Here is a 19,232-nt window from a genome sequence, read left to right on the forward strand (position 1 = left end):
TGCACTCAATATGTCAGCAAATTTGGAAAACTCAGCAGTGGCCACAAGACTGGAAAAAGTCAGTTTTCATTCCAATCCCAAAGAAAGTCAGTGCCAAAGAGTGCTCAAACTACCTCACAATTGTGCTCATCTCACACACTAGCATAGTAATGCTCAAAATTCTCCAAGGCAAGCTTCAGCAATATATGAACTGTGAACTTCCAGATGTTCAAGCTGTATTTAGAAAAGGCAGAGGAACCAGAGATCAGATTGCCATCTGTTGGATCATCACAAAAACAAGAGAGTTCCAGAAAAACATCTATTTCTACTTTATTGACTATGCCAAAGCTCTTGACTGTGTGGATCATGACAAACTGTGGAAAATTCTTCAACACATGGAAATACCAGACCACCTGACCTGCCTCTTGAGAAATCTGTATGCAGGTCAGGAAGCAAGAGTTAGAACTGGACATGGATCAACAGACTGGTTCCAAATTGGAAAAGGAGTACATCAAGGCTGTATATTGTCACCCTGCTTATTTAATTATATGCAAAGTACATCATGCACAGCTGGAATCAAGATTGCTGGGAGAAATATCAAAACCTCAGATATGCAGATGACACCACCCTTATGGCAGAACGTGAAGAAGAACTAAAGAGCCTCCTGGTGAAAGTGAAAGAGGAGAGTGAAAAAGTTGCCGTAAAGCTCAACATTCAGAAAACTAAGATCATGGTATCCGGTCCCATCACTTCATGGGAAATAGATGGGGAAACAGTGGAAATAGTGGCTGACTTTATTTTTTTTTTTTGTTCCCAAATCACTGCAGATGGTGACTGTAGCCATGAAATGAAAAGACACTTACTCCTTGGAAAGAAAGTTATGACCAACCTAGATAGCATATTAAAAAGCAGAGGCATTATTTTGCCAATGAAGGTCCATCTCATCAAGGCTATGGTTTTTCCAGTGGTCATGTATGGATGTGAGAGTTGGACTATAAAGAAACCTGAGCAACTAAGAATTGATGCTTTTGAACTGTGGTGTTGGAGAAGACTCTTGAGAGTCTCTTGGACTGCAAGGAGATCCAACCAGTCCATCCTAAAGGAGATCAGTCCTGGGTGTTCATTGGAAGGACTGATGTTGAAAATGAAACTCCAATACTTTTGGACACCTGATGCAAAGAGCTGACTAACTTGAAAAGACCCTGATGCTGGGAGAGATTGAAGGCAGGAGGAGAAGGGGATGACAGAGGATGAGATGGCTGGATGACATTACTGACTCAATGGAGATGAGTTTGAGTAAACTCCAGGAGTTGGTGATGGACAGGGAGGCCTGGCATGCTGTGCTCCATGGGGTTGCAAACAGTCAGAGATAATTGAGTGACTTAACTGAACTGAACTGAACAGGCCAATATCACTGATGAACATAGATGCAAAAATCCTCAACAAAATTCTAGCAAACAGAATCCAACAACATATTAAAAAGATCATACATCATGACTAAGTTGGCTTTATCCCAGGGATGCAAGGATTCTTAAGTATTCACAAATCAATCAGTGTGATACAGCAATTAACAAATTGAAAGATAAAAACCATAAGATTATCTCAACAGATGCAGAGAAAGCTTTTGACAAATTTCAATATCCATTTATGATAAAAACCCTCCAGAAAACAGGTATAGAAGGAACATACCTCAACATAATAAAAGTGATATATGATAAATCCACAGCAAACATTATGCTCAATGGTGAAAAATTGAAAGTATTTCCCCTAAAGTCAGGAACAAGACAAGGATGCCCACTCTCACCACTACTATTAAGCATAGTTTTGAAAGGTTTAGCCACAGCAATCAGGGTAGAAAAAGAAAGAAAAGGAGTCCAGATTGGAAAAGAAGAAGTAAAACTCTCACTGTTTGCAGATGGCATGATCCTCTACATAGAATACCCTAAAGACACCACCAGAAAATTACTAGAGCTAGTCAACGAATATAGCAAAGTTGTAGGATATAAAATTAATATACAGAAATCCCTTGTATTCCTATACACTAACAATGAGAAAACAGAAAGAGAAATTAAGTAAACAAATCCATTCACCATTTTAATGAAAAGAATAAAATAGTTGAGAATAAATCTACCTAAAGAAACAAAAGACTTAAATATAGAAAACTATAAAACACTGATGAAAGAAATAAAAGATTTCTTAGATGGAGAAATATACCATGTTCATGGATTGGAAGAATCAATATAGTGAAAATGAGTATACTACCCCCAGGCAATCTATAGAATCAATGCAATCCCTGTCAAGCTACCAACGGTATTTTTCACAGAACTAGAACAATTAATTTCACAATTTGTATGGAAATACAAAAAACCTCGAATAGTCAAAGCAATCTTGAGAAAGAAGAATGGAACTGGAGGAATCAACCTGCCTGACTTCAGGCTATACTACAAAGCTACAGTCATCAAGAGAGTGTGGTATGTGCACAAAGACAGAAATATAGATCAATAGAACAAAATAGAAAGCACAGAGATAAATCTATGCACCTATGGACACCTTATCATTGACAAAGGAGGCAAGAATATACAATGGAGGAAAGATAATCTTTTTAACAAGTGGTGCTGGGAAAACTGGTCAACCACCTGTAAAAGGATGAAACTAGAACACTTCCTAATACCATACTCAAAAATAAACTCAAAATGAATTAAAGATCTAAATGTAAGACCAGAAACTATAAAACTCCTAGAGGAAAACATAGGCAAAACACTCTCTGACGTAAATCACAACAGGATCCTCTATGACCCACTTCCCAGAGTAACGGAAATAAAAGCAAAAATAAACAAATGGGACCTAATTAAATTCAAAAGCTTTTGCACAACGAAGGAAACTATAAGCAAGGTGAAAAGACAGCCTTCAGAATGGGAGAAAATAACAGCAAACGAAGCAACTGATGAAGAATTATTCTCAAAAATATATAAGCAGCTCCTGCAGCTCAATAACATAAGAATAAATGACCCAATCAAAAAATGGTCCAAAGAACTAAACAGACATTTCTCCAAAGAAGACATACAGATGGCTAACAAACACATGAAAAGATGCTCAACATCACTCATTATCAGAGAAATGTAAATCAAAACCACAATGAGGTACCATCTCACGGCAGTCAGAATGGCTGTTATCAAAAATTCTACAAACAATAAATGCTGGAGAGGGTACAGAGAAAAGGGAACCCTCTTACACTGTTGGTGGGAGTGCAAACTAGTACAGCCACTATGGAGAACAGTGTTCAGATTCCTTAAAAAACTGGAAATTGAACTGCCATACGACCTAGCAATCCCACTGCTGGGCAGACACACTGAGGAAACCAGAATTGAAAGAGACACGTGTACCCCAGTGTTCATCGCAGCAGAGTTTACAATAGCTAGGACGTGGAAGCAATGTAGATGTCCATCAGCAGAGAAATAGATAAGAAAGCCGTGGTACATATACACAATGGAATATTATTCGGCTATTAAAAAGAACATATTTGAATCAATTCTAATGAGGTGGATGAAACTGGAGCCTATATACAGAATGAAGTAAGTCAGAAAGAGGAACACCAATACAGTACATTAACACATATATATGGAATTTAGAAAGATGGTAACAGTGACCCTATATGTGAGACAGCAAAAGAGACACAGAGATAAAGAACAGACTTTTGGACTCTGTGGGAGAAGGTGAGGGTGGGATGATTTGAGAGAAGAGCATGGAAACATGTATATTACCATAAGTGAAACAGATCACCAGTCCAAGTTCAATGCATGAAACAGGGCACTTGAAGCTGGTGCACTGGGATGACCCAGAGGGATGTGATGGGGAGGGATGTGGGAAGGGGATTCAGGATGTGGAACACACGTCCACCCGTGGCTGACTCATGTCAATGTATGGCAAAAACCACCACAATATTATAAAGTAACTGGCCTCCAATTAAAAAAAAAAGTTATGTGGTACATGTATATGTGATTTATATATATGTATGTGTATGTGTAGGAAGCACTTAAAAATGTGATGTGATATATTAAATTTAAATACAAATGTGTTTGAACACACATTATACAATTTTGTATATAATTTCTAATATATAATATTAAAATATTATAATATTTGTCTATTTAGTCATTTGAATATCTTGGAATAATCCTTTACAGAGGGTATAACCAGTTCATGTACCAATTAATATTTCTCAGTTTTACATATCATGAAAAGGAGGATCTGTTTATTAAAGAAGTGTGGTAACTACAATAGATTCTGGTGAGCCCAGCCTTTAGATCAGATCTGGTTTGATACCTGACTTACCTACTTAGAAGCTAAATGTACTCAGGAGTTATAGTATCTTTCTAAACCTTGGTTTTCTTCTGTTAAATGGGGGATATTTAATACTACTTATAACTGTTAAGGATTAAATAAGATAATATATAGATGGGCAGAGCTCACAGTATGGGCTCAATAAGTGTTAATTACTTCTCTGGCAAGCTGCAGTCCATGGAGTCACAGAGTGGGACATGACTGAGTGACTGAAATGAACTGAACTTCCTCTGACACATATAGCTGGCTTTACCTTATTTTGAGGGGGGAGGCATTTCTAGGTTCATTCCTAGGTAATGTCAAATAGTATGCTGAATGGAGTGTTAGGAAGTGAAGAAACCGGCAAGGGTCCTCTTAATTCAGTTCCGAGGACAGTGACATGGGACACCCACAGTAAGCATCATCCCATGGTTGAAAATGGAGACACGCATTATAGAAGTCACCACTTGTGAAATCGAGGACCAGCTGAAGTGACCCACCTGACACAATTGGAGGGCAGAGACAATTTTATTTTGCTGCATTACCTCTCCAGGGAGATGGGGACTCACAATGAGTTTTCCACTCTATAATAAAGACAACTACTTTCTATGCATCGACATCCTAGCTTAGACAAGAGTCAGACCAGCTGTGAGAGACTTGAAGACATATTTCAGTTTTATTATTTTAGGTATTGATGGGTATGTTAATCCATTTCCACATACAATTCCTGTAATCACAGATAGGGAGTGAACCTTGAACTGGCAAAACCTGTCTCCTGCTGTCAAAGAGTTAAGCTGGAAAGATGGAACCTCAAAGTTGAGAATTGGTGTATCATCTTCCTTCCCAGTCTTGCCGTGCTGACGGCTGTCGGCACACACCCAAGCTTTCCTTTTTATCCAGGCGCTGATCCACTGATAACAATGTTGTCTCTTTCTTCCCCCTGGCAAACTTTCTGCTTTCAGTCCATAGCTCAGAGTTTCCCATGTTCTGCTCTCTAGGTTCTGACAGCTGTTTTCAGACTTAACCACAGAAGCCAAGGAGTAATTGTAGTATAAAACTCTCTTTCTATTGTCACATTGCTTCTTTCTGCAAATATATCTCAGGAGTTAAACTTTGAAACTTTGATCTCTCACACCAAAAGAAAAAAATATTTATATGAAAGTAACTTAATTTTAGTGTTCATGATTTATCATGGAAAGGAGGTGTTTAAAATTTTTAGAATTTTTTTAACAAAATTCTAAGATAAAAGAAAAAAAGAAATCACAGTATTTACAGAGATAACAGAATGGCATAGCCATGCAGAACAAATAACTTTGGTTTTTCCCCTTTCACTTTGGTTTAAATATTGACCAAGATTCAATTTTTTTCCTGCCAAATAAAACTTCAATAAATCAAAGTTTAGAGGCAAAAATAACATATTTTCTTTTTTCCCATCATATTTTATACAACATTGAGTCTAATAGAATATTTTATGTATTTAATTCATACCAATACACTATAGGAAGCTTTTATTAAACTGAGTCACTATTGCTCAGACAGCAAACAGTTTACAAATGTACAACAATGTGTATTTCTAAATAATGCAAAAGTGGCAAAGTATTTATTCCTAATCTTCTGGCTTTAATCTTCAATTTATTTTTCATTGTCTTCCTAATTAATTATTCCATCAATCTAAAAAGCAAACACCAGTTTTCCTTTCCTCCCAAAGAACACAGTTCTATACCTGGAAATCTGATGTTCATTTTTTTTTCCGATAAAGTTATGTAACTCCTGGGACAAAAATGGCCATGCCATGTTCTCCCAGAAACCAGGCTTCTGCTTGAAAGAGCAAAGTTTAAAAGTCTTGTCACAAGTAGCTATTGGCAAATATCCAGTCTACCTCAAAAAGTTTTCATTTAACACTACCACCCTATAGAGCTCCTCCAGCATAAAACATGTTTATAAAGTTACAAATTTGAATGTAACTAAAGATACATAGACATTTTATTATTACACTTTAACATACTGTTTGATAAATTATGTACCAGTTAAAAACACTAAATGATCTCAAGGTGCATTCAATATCTGTAGCGTAGTTAACAAAAACACACACGAAAAAAATATATATTCTATATTCTGTGGAAAATAACACAGCTTTGATAATGATCACCGTTAAAAAATCTCCAATTCTGACTGATATCTTTTTTTTTTAAAAGGAAATAGGTATAATTTTAAGGCAGTGGATAACCCAAAGGATTTAACTCCAATTTTCAGTTCCAGTGATTTACATTGTAACCTATGAAAATGGGAATGTTAGCCATGAGTTTTCCAAACTGTCCCTCATACATTGGCTTGTTTTTTTTTTTTTTTTTTTTTATTTTTGACAGAAAATAATTTACTAGCAGTTGTCTCTAAAGGTAAATGCTACCCAAGTTCTGTGTGATGTTTTTTTCAGAACAGGAAAAAGCGTCAGTTTGGGAGTACTATTTGCTATTATGTGTGTGTCCATATGCGTGTGTGACTGCTTCTGAGAGTCAGCTGGCGGCACATTCACAGAAATAGTTCATCCGGTGCTTACCAACCTGACTCTCTGACTCCTCCACAGTGATAAAAATCAGTGTTTGATTAGGGCAATGTCGTCAATCTTCACAAGCTTCCACCTTTGGGATTTAGGTGCTTGTGAGAAAGTTTGGGGGCATTGCTGATAGCAATCAGAATCAGAAAGGTACCTGCTCAGATTATTCATATAAACAATTGAAATAAAAACATCACATTATACATCAGATTAACAGCAACTCCCAGAACAAAGCTTACAGTGTATAAAAATAGCTACGTAAAAAATTTACATAAAAGGCAAACCAAAAAGAAATTCTCAGTGCAGACATTTACAGAAAAAAAATCAAACCAACACAATATATGACCTATCATCATGGCTGCCAAAACTTGTTATTATTTGTAATTTCATTTCATTGTTTTACTTGAGATAATTCTCTGATATCCCATGACAGCTTGGTAGAATGAACTGCTTAATACTTGAACCATGAATTGCTGTCAGTGTCTTTGTATATGTCTTAAATACAATCCACGTTCATGCTTCAATTGTTCTATATAGTTTTTTTTTCTGAAATTATAAAAAGAAACCCATATAATTCAGATAAGTTACCATAGCAATCACTTTTCACAGTCAGTATATGCTTTATACTAAATGTGATACTTTGCAAGAACTTTTTATAAAACTCCGTCATCCCTGAACCTAGCTGTAATCCCAGTTATTGTTGCAGCTCTTCAACTAATAATTTTTTTTTTTGAATTGTTACAAGTCTTTATTTTGGGGAAACTTGCTTAATTCTTATGAAAATTATAAGGTTTTCCAAGAAAATATTTCATTCTGTTTCTCTTCAGGTTAAAAATCTCATTTATTCCTTCAGATCACACCCCATTTTATAGACTTTGTATTCAAGCTCAATTTTCCTTTGAGAATTTACTCTATCTGATTTTGAAGAAAACAGAAGGCAAACTCTATGTTTATAAAGGATTGAGGAATGAATCCTAGAGAAGCAGAAATAAAAATCAGGTGGGAATGCTGCATGCTTGGCCTCCAATGGGAGGCAGGATGGGGAACGAATTTAGTTTTTACTCCTTTCACCCTATCATTTTGAAATTCTGGTTTTAAGATTTTAAAAATGTCTTATTTCAGTCATTTTATTTTTCTTTCCTGTGTGCATCCTTCTAATTTCGATTCCTTCCCTTGTTCTCATCTCCTTTATGGGATAAACTTAGGTGACCTACTCAAACTATTTAAACTTGTGGTTTACTTACAATCAACCAAATTTCACTGTGGCTGTTGGGGACTTTTACATATATGAATAAAGTACGGTAACACCTATCCTCAAGGACATAAAAAATAATTTGTCAAAATGACTTCTCTGTTGGACTGGCTTGAGAGAGCATAAATAAAAATAAAATGTTCAAATTGAAAGAGGCGATACCATGGAAACATACCTCTTGGAGACTGTCTTTAAAAGTATACTCATATAGCAATTTTATATAGATATATGCAATATATATATATATTTAAAATATCAATATGTGCCTTTTACACACATATATATGCATGTATAGATACACACATATAACACATACACTATTTGGAAAAGTTGTGTGTACACACATACAAATTTGTTAGTCTTTTCATTAGAATGATTTCAGAAATGGCTGCATAAATGCATTGACACTTCTAAGTATATTAAATCCTTGGATTAAAATTATATCTTAAAATTATTCTCATAATTGATTTTTAAAGTAAAATATGAGAATGGCTCTTACCTAACCAAAACATCAACTTATAAAATTAAGCTTTTTGCACTCAGCAAAATTTTTGGCATTAGACTGAAAATGCTCACTGAATGTTAAAATCTCTAAATTGAGTTCAATTATCCTGAGGATAATGATTTTCTTGAGGATGGGGAGTCCACTGAGATTCCATTCTTCTGAGAATACCTTTCTGATAACCAAAGTTTTCTTTGGAAAAAATCTCTTCCTGTTTTTAAAGCTGCAATTATAATGCATGTTAATGTCAAGGCCTTCCCTTTCATCGCTAGAATGTTTCATATTTTCCTGGGAATGATCTTTGTAAACCTCACACAGCCTACCCACCTGGACAACAAGTGGAACAGTTTCTCTCTTAGGCTTCTGTTTTGTGACTGTTTTCTTCTAACTTTTTGTTTTCTTCCATATTACCAAGGTCCTTGTTTACATGTTTTGATGCAGTCCTACAAGAGAATTAAATACACATTATCACACTGACAAACATATTTAACGTTTCTTAAAAGCTGGTTTAAAACTCAACATTCAAAAAACAAAGATCACAGCATTCAGTCCCATCACTTCATAACAAATAGATGGGGAAATAATGGAAACAGTGGCAGACTTAATTTTCTTGGGCTCCAAAATCACCGTGGAGGTGACTGCAGCATGAAATTAAAAGATGCTAGCTCCTTGAAGGAAAAGCTATGACAAACCTAGACAGCATATTAAAAAGCAGAGACATTACTTTGCTGACAGAGGTTCATGTAGTCAAAACTATGGTTTTTCTAGTAGTCATGTATGGATGTGAGAGTCGGACCATAAAGGCTGAGCGCCAAAGAACTGATGCTTTCAAACTGTGGTGTTTGGAGAAGATTCTTGAGAGTCCCTTGGACTGTAAGAAGATCAAACAAGTCAATCCTAAAGGAAATCAGTCCTGAATATTAATTGGAAGGACTGAGGCTGAAGTTGAAGCTCCAATACTTTGACCACCTGATGTGAAGAGCCGACTGATTGGAAAAGATCCTGATGCTGCGAGATATTGAAGGCAGGAGGAGAAGGGGACGACAGAGGATGAGATGGTTGGATGGCATCATTGACTCAATGGACATAAGTTTAGGCAAGCTCTGGGAGTTGGTGAAGGACAGGGAAGCCTGTCCCATGCAGACCATGGGGTTGCGGAGTCAGACATGATTTAGAAACTGAACGGCATTTTTAATTTTAGAGTTCACATTAATGTATCTTTGAAAAGCACATGTTTTACATCAAATACACATATGCTCTTAGGATGAACAATTCCACATCTGTGAGCCTTGACTGGTAATAGAACACATTCCACTGAAACTACCTTGGACCTGGGGTTGCATTAAATATATGCTAAGAGAAATAGAAGTCATCAGGGAAACCTCAGTGATGGTACTTCAAATTATTATTGCTATATAATTCCTAGCAATTGTTGTTGTTAAGTTGCTAAGTCATGTCTAACTCTTTGCAATCCCATGGACTGCAGAATGCCAGGCTTCCCTGTCCTTCACTATCTCCCAGAGTCTGCTCAAACTCATGTCTATTGAGTCAGTGATTCCTAGTAATACTTACACTTTTAAAAAACTATATAACACCACATGTGTTTCTTGATTAAGGAAGCTGGGATAGACAATGTCATTTTTCCCTAAAAGTATTGCTATGTTTTAAATAGAATGCTGTAATTCATTTGCTAAGAATCACAGCTTAATAGTGTTAATACTGTTTAAGAGTGTATGCTTTACGTCCAAGTGAGATAAAGACATACAGCTCATTCACACTGGAACATTCATTATATTTAGTCTAAATTTAATTTGTGATTAAAAAATTTTTAATTTACCTTAAACTACAGTCTTAAATCTTGCCAACATGACTGAGTCCTATAATATGTGACAGGATAGATAGGAATTTACATATGAATTTACATATATAATATAAAGGTATATATACCCTTATATATATACATATATATAATGTAGATGGTATGTATATATATATAATTATATGCATAACACAGATTTTTTGAGTTCTACTCTCTTTTTCTAATTAATTGCTTTGTGTGTATGTGTGTGCAGCCACATCTGACTCTCTGCAACCCCACGAACTATATCTGACCAGGCTTCTTGTCTATAGGGTTTTCCCAGCAGGCATACTGGAGTGGGTTGCCACTTCCTCCTCCATGGGATCTTCCTGACCAAGGGATCGAACCTGTATCTCCTGCATTGGCAGGTGGATTCTTTACCATTGAACCAACTGGGAAGCTTAATTAGTTACTTAACTAGTAACAAATAAAATCTTAGTAACCTCAATAATGGAGTTTTCCAGGTGAAGTGGTGATGAACAGGGAGGCCTGGCGTGCTGCAGTCCATGGGGTCTCAAAGACTCTGACATGCCTGAGAAACTGAACTGGACTGAACTGAAGTGGTAAAGAATTCACTTGCCAATGCAGGAGACCCAGGAGATGTGGGTTTGATCCCTGTGTCAGAAGATCCCTTGGAGGAGGAAGTGGCAACCTACTCTAGTATTCTTGCCTGGAAAATCCCATGGACGGAGGAGCCTGGCGAGCTACAATCCACAGGGTCCCATAGAGTTGGATGTGACTGAGCAACTGAGCATACACACATGCAACCTCAATAACGTCCATAGAAGATAAAGTCACCATCAAAAGTGTACAAAGAATTTTCAAACGTGGATGCACAAATGTAACTGGTAACGGTCAACTAGCTCAAGAAACAGGGCGACTTCAGAGGCAGAAGTCCCTCATTATACTCCCTTCCGGTCACTGACCTCCCCAAAGGTTATCACAACCCAGACTTCTCACAGAATGGTTTCATCTGTTTTTATAATTCATTATAAATGGAACCGTACCATATGTATTCATTTCTATCTGCCTTTTATTTAAGCTCAACTGCATGTTTGTGATATTCATATATAATGTTGCATGTAGTTATAGGTTGTTTGTTCTCATTACTGTATAGCTTGTTACCAGGCTGATTTATTTCATTGATGATGGACATTGTTGCTCTTTATTCTTTCTGGGATTTCACTTATGTTGATACATAAGTTAGACCTTTACGTGTGTCCCACATGTCTCTTATTCTCTTAAACATCCTATCTATTCTTTTCCCCTCTGTGCCTTGACCTCTATGTATTCTATTGATCTGTATTCTAGTTTGCTTCTCTTGTGTTCTGCTGTGGCCAAACTACTTCTAAATTTATCCACCAGAGACCTATTTTTAATAACCGAAACCCTAATCCTAACCTATTTTAATATATTTTCAGACCTATCTTAATATATATTTTAATATTATATGAGAAATGCTGGGCTGGAGGAAGCCCAAGCTGGAATCAAGATCCCTGGGAGAACTATCAATAACCTCAGATATGCAGATGACACAACCCTTATGGCAGAAAGTGAAGAACTAAAGAGCCTCCTGGTGAAAGTGAAAGAGCAGAGTAAAAAAGTTGGCTTAAAGCTCAACATTCAGAAAACTAAGATCATGGCATCTGGTCGCATCACTTCATGGGAAATAGATGGGGAAACAGTGGAAACAGTGACTGACTATTTTTCTGGGCTTCAAAATCACTGTGGATGGTGACTGCAGCCATGAAATTAAAAGACACTTCCTCCTTGGAAGGAAGGTTATCACCAACCTAGACAGTATATTAAAAAGCAGAGACATTACTTTGCCAACAAAGGTCAAGGCTATGGTTTTTCCAGTAGTCATGTATGAATGTGAGAGTTGGACTATAAAGAAAGCTGAGTGCCGAAGAATTGAACTGTGGTGTTGGAAAAGACTCTTGAGAGTCCCTTGGACTTTGAGGAGATTCAACCGGTCCATCCTAAAGGAGATCAGTCCTGGGTGTTCATTGGAGGGATTGATGTTGAAGCTGAAACTCCAGTACTTTGGCCACCTGATGTGGAGAGCTGACTCATTTAAAAAGACCCTGATGCTGGGAAAGATTAAGGGCAGGAGGAGAAGGGGATGACAGAGGATGAGATGGTTGGATGGCATCACCGACTCAATGGACATGGGTTTGGGTGTACTCTGGGAGTTAGTGATGGACAGGGAGGCCTGGTGCGCTGCGGTTCACAGGGTTGCAAAGAGTCAGACACGACTGAGCGACTGAACTGAACTGAACTGAATATGGTGGCTTAGACAGTGCCTCAGATGGTAAAGAGTCTGACTGCAATACAGGAGAATTATATCATATTTAATATTATATTTAAAAAAATATGTTGAAGTACATTTCAATTTTTGACTCCATCTCCTTTGGCCATCTTTTCTTTCACTTTCAATATATTATTTATAGTTTTATTAATATCCTTGTCTGTTAACTACAATACCCAAATAATGCACAGATCTGCTTGTCTGCTTTTCCTCTTGATTACTGATTTTATTTTCTTGACTCTTTGTATATCTAGTCCTTTTTATTTTGCATGACACCATATACAAAATAACAGAAGAGACTATATACAATGTTATTTTCCATTACATAAGATCCTCCCTTTACTTTGTTAAACAGAAAGGTGAGTAGATAGGATGACTTCAATTGGGTCAGGGTTTGAGCTAGGTTGAAGCTCAGTTGCAGTTTTAGTAAGATTCAGTCTACATCTAGTTTGTCCCTACCCCTAAGTCATGGCCCTCTCAAGCTTCTGATTGAGGTTCTGAAATGTCTCGTTTTCTCCAGACCTTAAACATAGAGAGATTCAGCTCTTCCCATCAGAGTCTCCACCCCGTTCTCCACGCATCTGTCCTGTGACATTTCAAATGTGGTCAATCTCTTTAGTATCCTTGACTTGAATGTAAACTCCTTGATAGTAAGGACCATGTTTTATTTATACCTTCTTGTCTGAATAAGGTAGGCACCCAAAAGATATTTCTTTTACTGAATTGAACGAACTGGCCTTATTACACGTCATATGTATTTCCTTTTACTGTTCCTTATGATATTAGTGTTCACCAATATCGAGTCTAAACTAAAGAGCCTCTTGACAAGGGTGAAAATGAGAGTGAAAAAGCTGGCTTAAAACTCAATATTCAAAAAATTAAGATCATGGCACGTGGTCCCATCACTGCATGGCAAATAGATGGGAAAGAAGTGGAGGCATTGACAGATTTTCTTTTGGGGGGCTCCAAAATCACTGCAGACAGTGACTGCAGCCATGAAATTAAGACGCTTGCTCCTTGAAGGAAAACTATACAAACCTAGATAGTGTATTAAAAAGCAGAGAAGTCACTTTGCCGCCAAAGTTGCATTATCGTCAAAGCTATGGTTTTCCAGTAGTCATATATGCAAGTGAGAGTTGGACTATTAAGAAGGCTGAGGGCCAAAGAATTGATGCTTTCAAACTGTGGTGTTGGAGAAGGCTCTTGAGAGTCCCTTGAACTGCAAGGAGATCAACCAGTCCATCCTAAAGGAAATCAACACTGAATATTCACTGCAAGGACTGATGCTCAAGCTGAGGCTCCAATACTTGGGCCACCTCATGCAAAGAGCCAATTTATTGGACAAAAATGTTATTCTGAGAAAGATGGATAGCAGGAGGAGAAGGGGACAACAGAGGATGAGATGTTTGGATGGCATCATCAACACAATGGATATGAGTTTGAGCAAACTCTGGGAGATAGCGAAGGACAAGAAAGCCTGGCATGCTGTAGTCCACGGGGTCTCAAAGAGTCAAACACAACTCAGTGACTGAAAAACAACAATATAAAGTCAATACAGCCCCAGCTGCTTTTTCACAGATAGGTAAAATAGAATACTTTTGATAGCAATCAGCATAGTGACTGCCTAAGGGAAAAAGGATAACAGGGCTGGACAGGAAGGAAATCCAAAGGGGTGATGGGGTGCTCTATATCATGTTTGGAGTAATGGCTACAATGATGTATACATTTATCAAAACGTATTGAATTGCATATTTAATGTAAGCAAATTACACCTTAGTATAAAAGTATTATATAGAGAAAAACTAAAGCATTATCCTTATGGCCAAGAATTGCAAGAATCAGGCAAAAAGTACAATAAGAACCTGGATACCATTCCCATTTCCAATTCTACTCAACTTCTAGGTGGATTTAGTATTTGTGTAGGAATGAAGGGTAATTTCTGTGATTTCAAAAAATTCTATCAAAAGAAGGGGGTCTCGAGAGGAAGGGAGTGACTAGAATTCTAAGGAAGTTGTGGTTTTCAGGGCAAATCACAATATTTTTCAGCATATTGGTCAGGTAAAATCAGGCTAAGAATCACTGCTTACAGTTTAGCATTATGAAAAAGAGTTTGTTAAGGGTAACATGAAACATATTTGTAGAATATGTTTGTAGAAGAAGAGTTGAGCAACTTCAAACTTATTATTTTTAAAATTAAAAGAGAAAAAATTTTCCTGTCTTTTCTTAATCTCACTATCCAAAAAAAATAACTGCTAAAACTCATATTATGTCTCAGTGTGCCCCAGGAGCTGTTCTAAATGCTTCATAGATATTAAATTATTTTAGCTTTAGGATACCTCTGTTTTACATTGAAGTACACTAATAAACTTGCTTGTGGTTACACAGCTAGCAGACAGCAAAGCCAGGATTCAAACTCCAGTAGTCTGGCTCCAGTATCTATGGGCCAAGTTACACAGTTATACAAATATGCTAAGTGTTAACCACCGTGAAATGTATTAAATAGGAATAAAATAGTGTTGCTGTTGGGAGATGGAGGTGTTCACTGAGTGCATGTATGTAAGATTTACTTGACGTTTTTATGAATTTCTCCATTTTTGTTACTGAGAGTCTGCTCTCTCTAACTGGGAAAAAACTCTAGAACTTTGATTACTTTTGGGCTGTTTTGAGACTGATGTGGTAAAAAATAAATATAATTTTATGGATGTGTCTTTTTTAATTTGTGGAAATTTTAGAGGTGTGAAAGCATTACACAGGTTAGAAATCCATCTACTACTGGAAGAGAACAAAAATTTATTTAAACCATTCTTTTGAGCAATATTTTCAGTCAATATATTTTTCTAAGTTGATTGATTTAAGGAAGGAGGTTAAGGCATTTAAAAGAATGAGCATTTTGGTTAAAATACAAATTATTACAGTCTGAAGAGTTATGCATCAGTAAGCTTTTTTATAATTTTTAAATGAGATGAAATTTAAATAATAGAATAGCAAATTAATATTGGAAGAAGCTCTGGAGTTGGCCCTCTAATCAGTAAAGTGGAGAGAAGAGTCTTAACCCTGGGGTTAGTAAACCTGGGTTCTCATCCTCATGTGCCAAGTCTGAGCTGCGAGTCTTTAGACAAGTCCCTCCTCTGAGGGTGTTTGCCCTTCTGTAAATGGGGGAGCTGGTGTGAGGAAAAATGTAGAGTGTATGTGAAAGTCCCCAGGAAGTGACAAGGACTCACAAAACAACAGTGAGTCCTGGATTGTTGCCCAGTCACACAGCTACCGAGTGGCCGAAGATTCAGTCCTCGCTCTCAACCACTCTTCTGGGTTGTTTCTGTGAGTGCAGTGCTGCTAAGCATTCAAGTTGCTTTTAAGTAACATTTTAGAAGATTCTTTAACTTTTTTGTGAGATTTTCCCCAATACTATAAATTTGTTTCCAGATCTAAGTGTGCCTTTGCTTTAGAGTTACTAAGAGATGGGATAGAGATGCTACTAATGCTACATTGGAAATCATATTGCAGTATATAAAGGTATCAAATCAACACGAGGTACACTTTAAATTTATTCAATGTTATACATCAACTATAGCTCAACTAACATAAATTTAAAAGGGGATAAAGGACGTAGGAAAAGCGAAGGGGGTAGGAATGGCAGACATAGCCAATATATCATAATCTTGGAATGTGGTGTCATTGGAAAGGATACATAAAGTGCTCTAACAGAGTTGCACATTTGGAAAATAAAAATAATAGCCATGTATAATAATTCATACATGAAAGAGTTCATAGGACTTTAGGTTTTCCAAATGTAGGCATATGTATAACAAATTTGAAAGCTGAGAGGCAACACGAGGAATTATTAATACTTCCCAGTTTAAAAGGGCATTTTCTATGATTTCCACTTTATAGCATGCCTGGAACACAGCACAGAAGGGCACCAGGACCACAGGTATTTAAGACTGGGACCCTGGCAGTGTGGAATTGCCACTCTCAGCAAACCGGCCATTGATACCTGTGCAGGTAATCAGGGTCATAACCATGAGAATAGTTATTTTTCTTTATTCTTTGGTCACAGCTCTCAGCAAAGTAAGCTTCCCCCTGGGCTAACCTTAATAAAGAGTTAGGAGAGGAGGACTCTAAGCCCCACATCTCAGAAGGACATTCGTCAGCAATTTCTGGGTTTGAAGGAAAGAAAGAAAAATGGATAGTTGGACTTCTTAAAAGTTTTGATTTGATATTCTTAGCATTTTTTCAAATGATTCTCCAAAGAAACTCTCCACCAAAACAGTATATCCTAATATATTATATCCTAACACTAATATATATCCTAACTAACATATAGTTTGGATATCTAACTAACATATATCCTAACATATCCTAATATAACACTAAATTATATCCTAACACTAATATCCTCAGTGAAAAATAGAAGAGAGCCTTTCATTTGGGCAACAGCAAATATGGGAGCCACCATCACGTTAGTGGATCAGTGGATCAAAATAAAGATAACAACACTGAGTAGACATGAAAGCAGGACGCCACTGGCATGTATTCAGCGTCATGGTTCAAAGCATTTCCTTTGGGTGGGTGGTTCAGGCGCTTCCTTTAGGTGGGTCATGTGGTAACGGTATGGGCAGAGGCAGGAACTTGAGGAATAGGGCTTCCTTTCACCTTTGAAACAATGATTTTAAAAAAACACATGAGATGAAAGAAATTAAGTGAAATGCAATATATATAGACAGGCTTCCCTGGGGCTCAGTGGCAAAGAATTCACCTCCCAATACAGGAGACGCAGGTTTGATCCCTGGGTGGGGAAGATCCCCTGGAGAAGGAAATGGCAATCGACTCCAGTATTCTTGCCTGGAGAATCCCATGGACAGAGGAGCCTGGTGGGCTACAGTCCACGGGGTCGCAAAGAGACAGACAGGATTGAGTGACTAAGCACACAGAGAGAGATAAAAACGGAAAATTTGGTTCTATCTCCTTCCGCTGGAAAGGTTTCAGTTCACATGCAGTCGGAGAGAGCAGGGCCATGGACAGTTCTGCCCTTTTGAGTGGTCCTGACCTTGTGACTGACTGAATGGGGACTCCAGCATTCCCACATTATCTTATTTCCTCTTTAGTCTCTTCTATTATTTATGCTTTGATAGAATAATGTGGCATTGTCTTTTCTTCCTCTTTTGGCTGCCTGCCAGGTTATGGCGCAGCGAAGGAAAAAGAAACCAAAACTTGGACTAGCTTAATGTCTAATGTAAGGCAAGAGGCCACGTCAGCTCTGCACTTGAAAGTACATCCTTCCACCCATAGCACTACATAAAATGCCAGCAGGCAATTAAAGTCAGAGATGAGGTTTTAATTCCAAAGACAGCCTTGTGAGGCAGCAAAATATATTTGAAAGTTTATATGGGATACGAAATAAGATACTGCATGTGCTAACTTGGGTAGGTAATATTCACTGAGCCTTAGATACTATGAAATATGTTTAAGCAAACTTACCTCATTAAATTTTGAGGATTTCAGTTATGTAGTAATACACTAGGAAATTCACTCAAAATGTGCCATAAATGGTCCTTCAGCCCTGTATTTTCAAGTCATTCAGCAGGGAGTCAATCTTTCCTTATGGGAACATTGATTTTAGACAGAATATTGATTGAAAATAGAATTCAGTTAAAATTAAGTTTCTTGCAAGATCCTCTTCCATATACTAAGAGATACCAATGAGAAGAGTTCTAGAAAGGTTTAATATAACCATATTTCTTAAAGTTTTGCGGTTAAATACTAGTCTTCTTTCGGAAAAGGCAATGGCACCCCACTCCAGTACTCTTGCCTGGAAAATCCCATGGATGGAGGAGCCTGGTAGGCTATAGTCCATGGGGTCGCTAAGAGTCGGACACGGCTGAGTGACTTCAGTTTCACTTTTCACTTTCATGCACTGGAGAAGGAAATGGCAACCCAGTCCAGTGTTCTTGCCTGGAGAATCCCAGGGACAGGGGAGCCCGGTGGGCTGCTGTCTATGGGGTCGCACAGAGTCGGACACGACTGAAGTGACTTAGCAGCAGCAACTAGTCTTTAGTCTTTTGCCAAATTTAGGGCCGTCTGTTTTTTTCCCTAAGACAGTAGCAGAATAGTAAAGCATTATATAAGGCAGAGCTGACAAATGATATTTGTGATTTTTAGACTTCCATATTGTCCTCATATTGTACAAAAACTTCATGAAAATAGTCATGTGTTCCACAGCTGCAAAAGATAAATCTCTTGGTAAATTTCCAAGATTCACACAACATGTATTTTGACATTATAAATGTCTGGTTGATGCTTACTTTTAGTTTAGTGATAAGAAATATGGTGGCCAGGGGTCTCTTAAATGCAACCAATCAGGAAATTATGGTTTTAATACACTTCTGAATAAGCTTGTGGCTACATCATGCTGCCTTACATTTTTTCCTTTATCTCTGACTCTTTCAATTTTTCAGT

General features: G+C 37.3%; 1 protein-coding gene across 2 annotated transcripts in view; it reads right to left on the bottom strand.

The window, feature by feature from the left end:
- Nucleotides 1-8,934: 8,934 nt before the first annotated feature.
- Nucleotides 8,935-19,232, bottom strand: part of ALCAM (activated leukocyte cell adhesion molecule) — a 212,635-nt gene continuing 202,337 nt past the window's right edge. For both annotated transcript variants that reach the window (XM_065913576.1, XM_065913575.1), the window contains exon 15: nucleotides 8,935-9,050. In XM_065913576.1, the coding sequence (XP_065769648.1) occupies nucleotides 8,963-9,050 (88 nt within the window). In that variant the 3' untranslated portion in view covers nucleotides 8,935-8,962. The remainder of the gene's footprint in view (nucleotides 9,051-19,232) is intronic.

This window comes from Muntiacus reevesi, chromosome 21, assembly GCF_963930625.1.
Source record: "Muntiacus reevesi chromosome 21, mMunRee1.1, whole genome shotgun sequence".
Taxonomy (NCBI): Eukaryota; Metazoa; Chordata; class Mammalia; order Artiodactyla; family Cervidae; genus Muntiacus; species Muntiacus reevesi.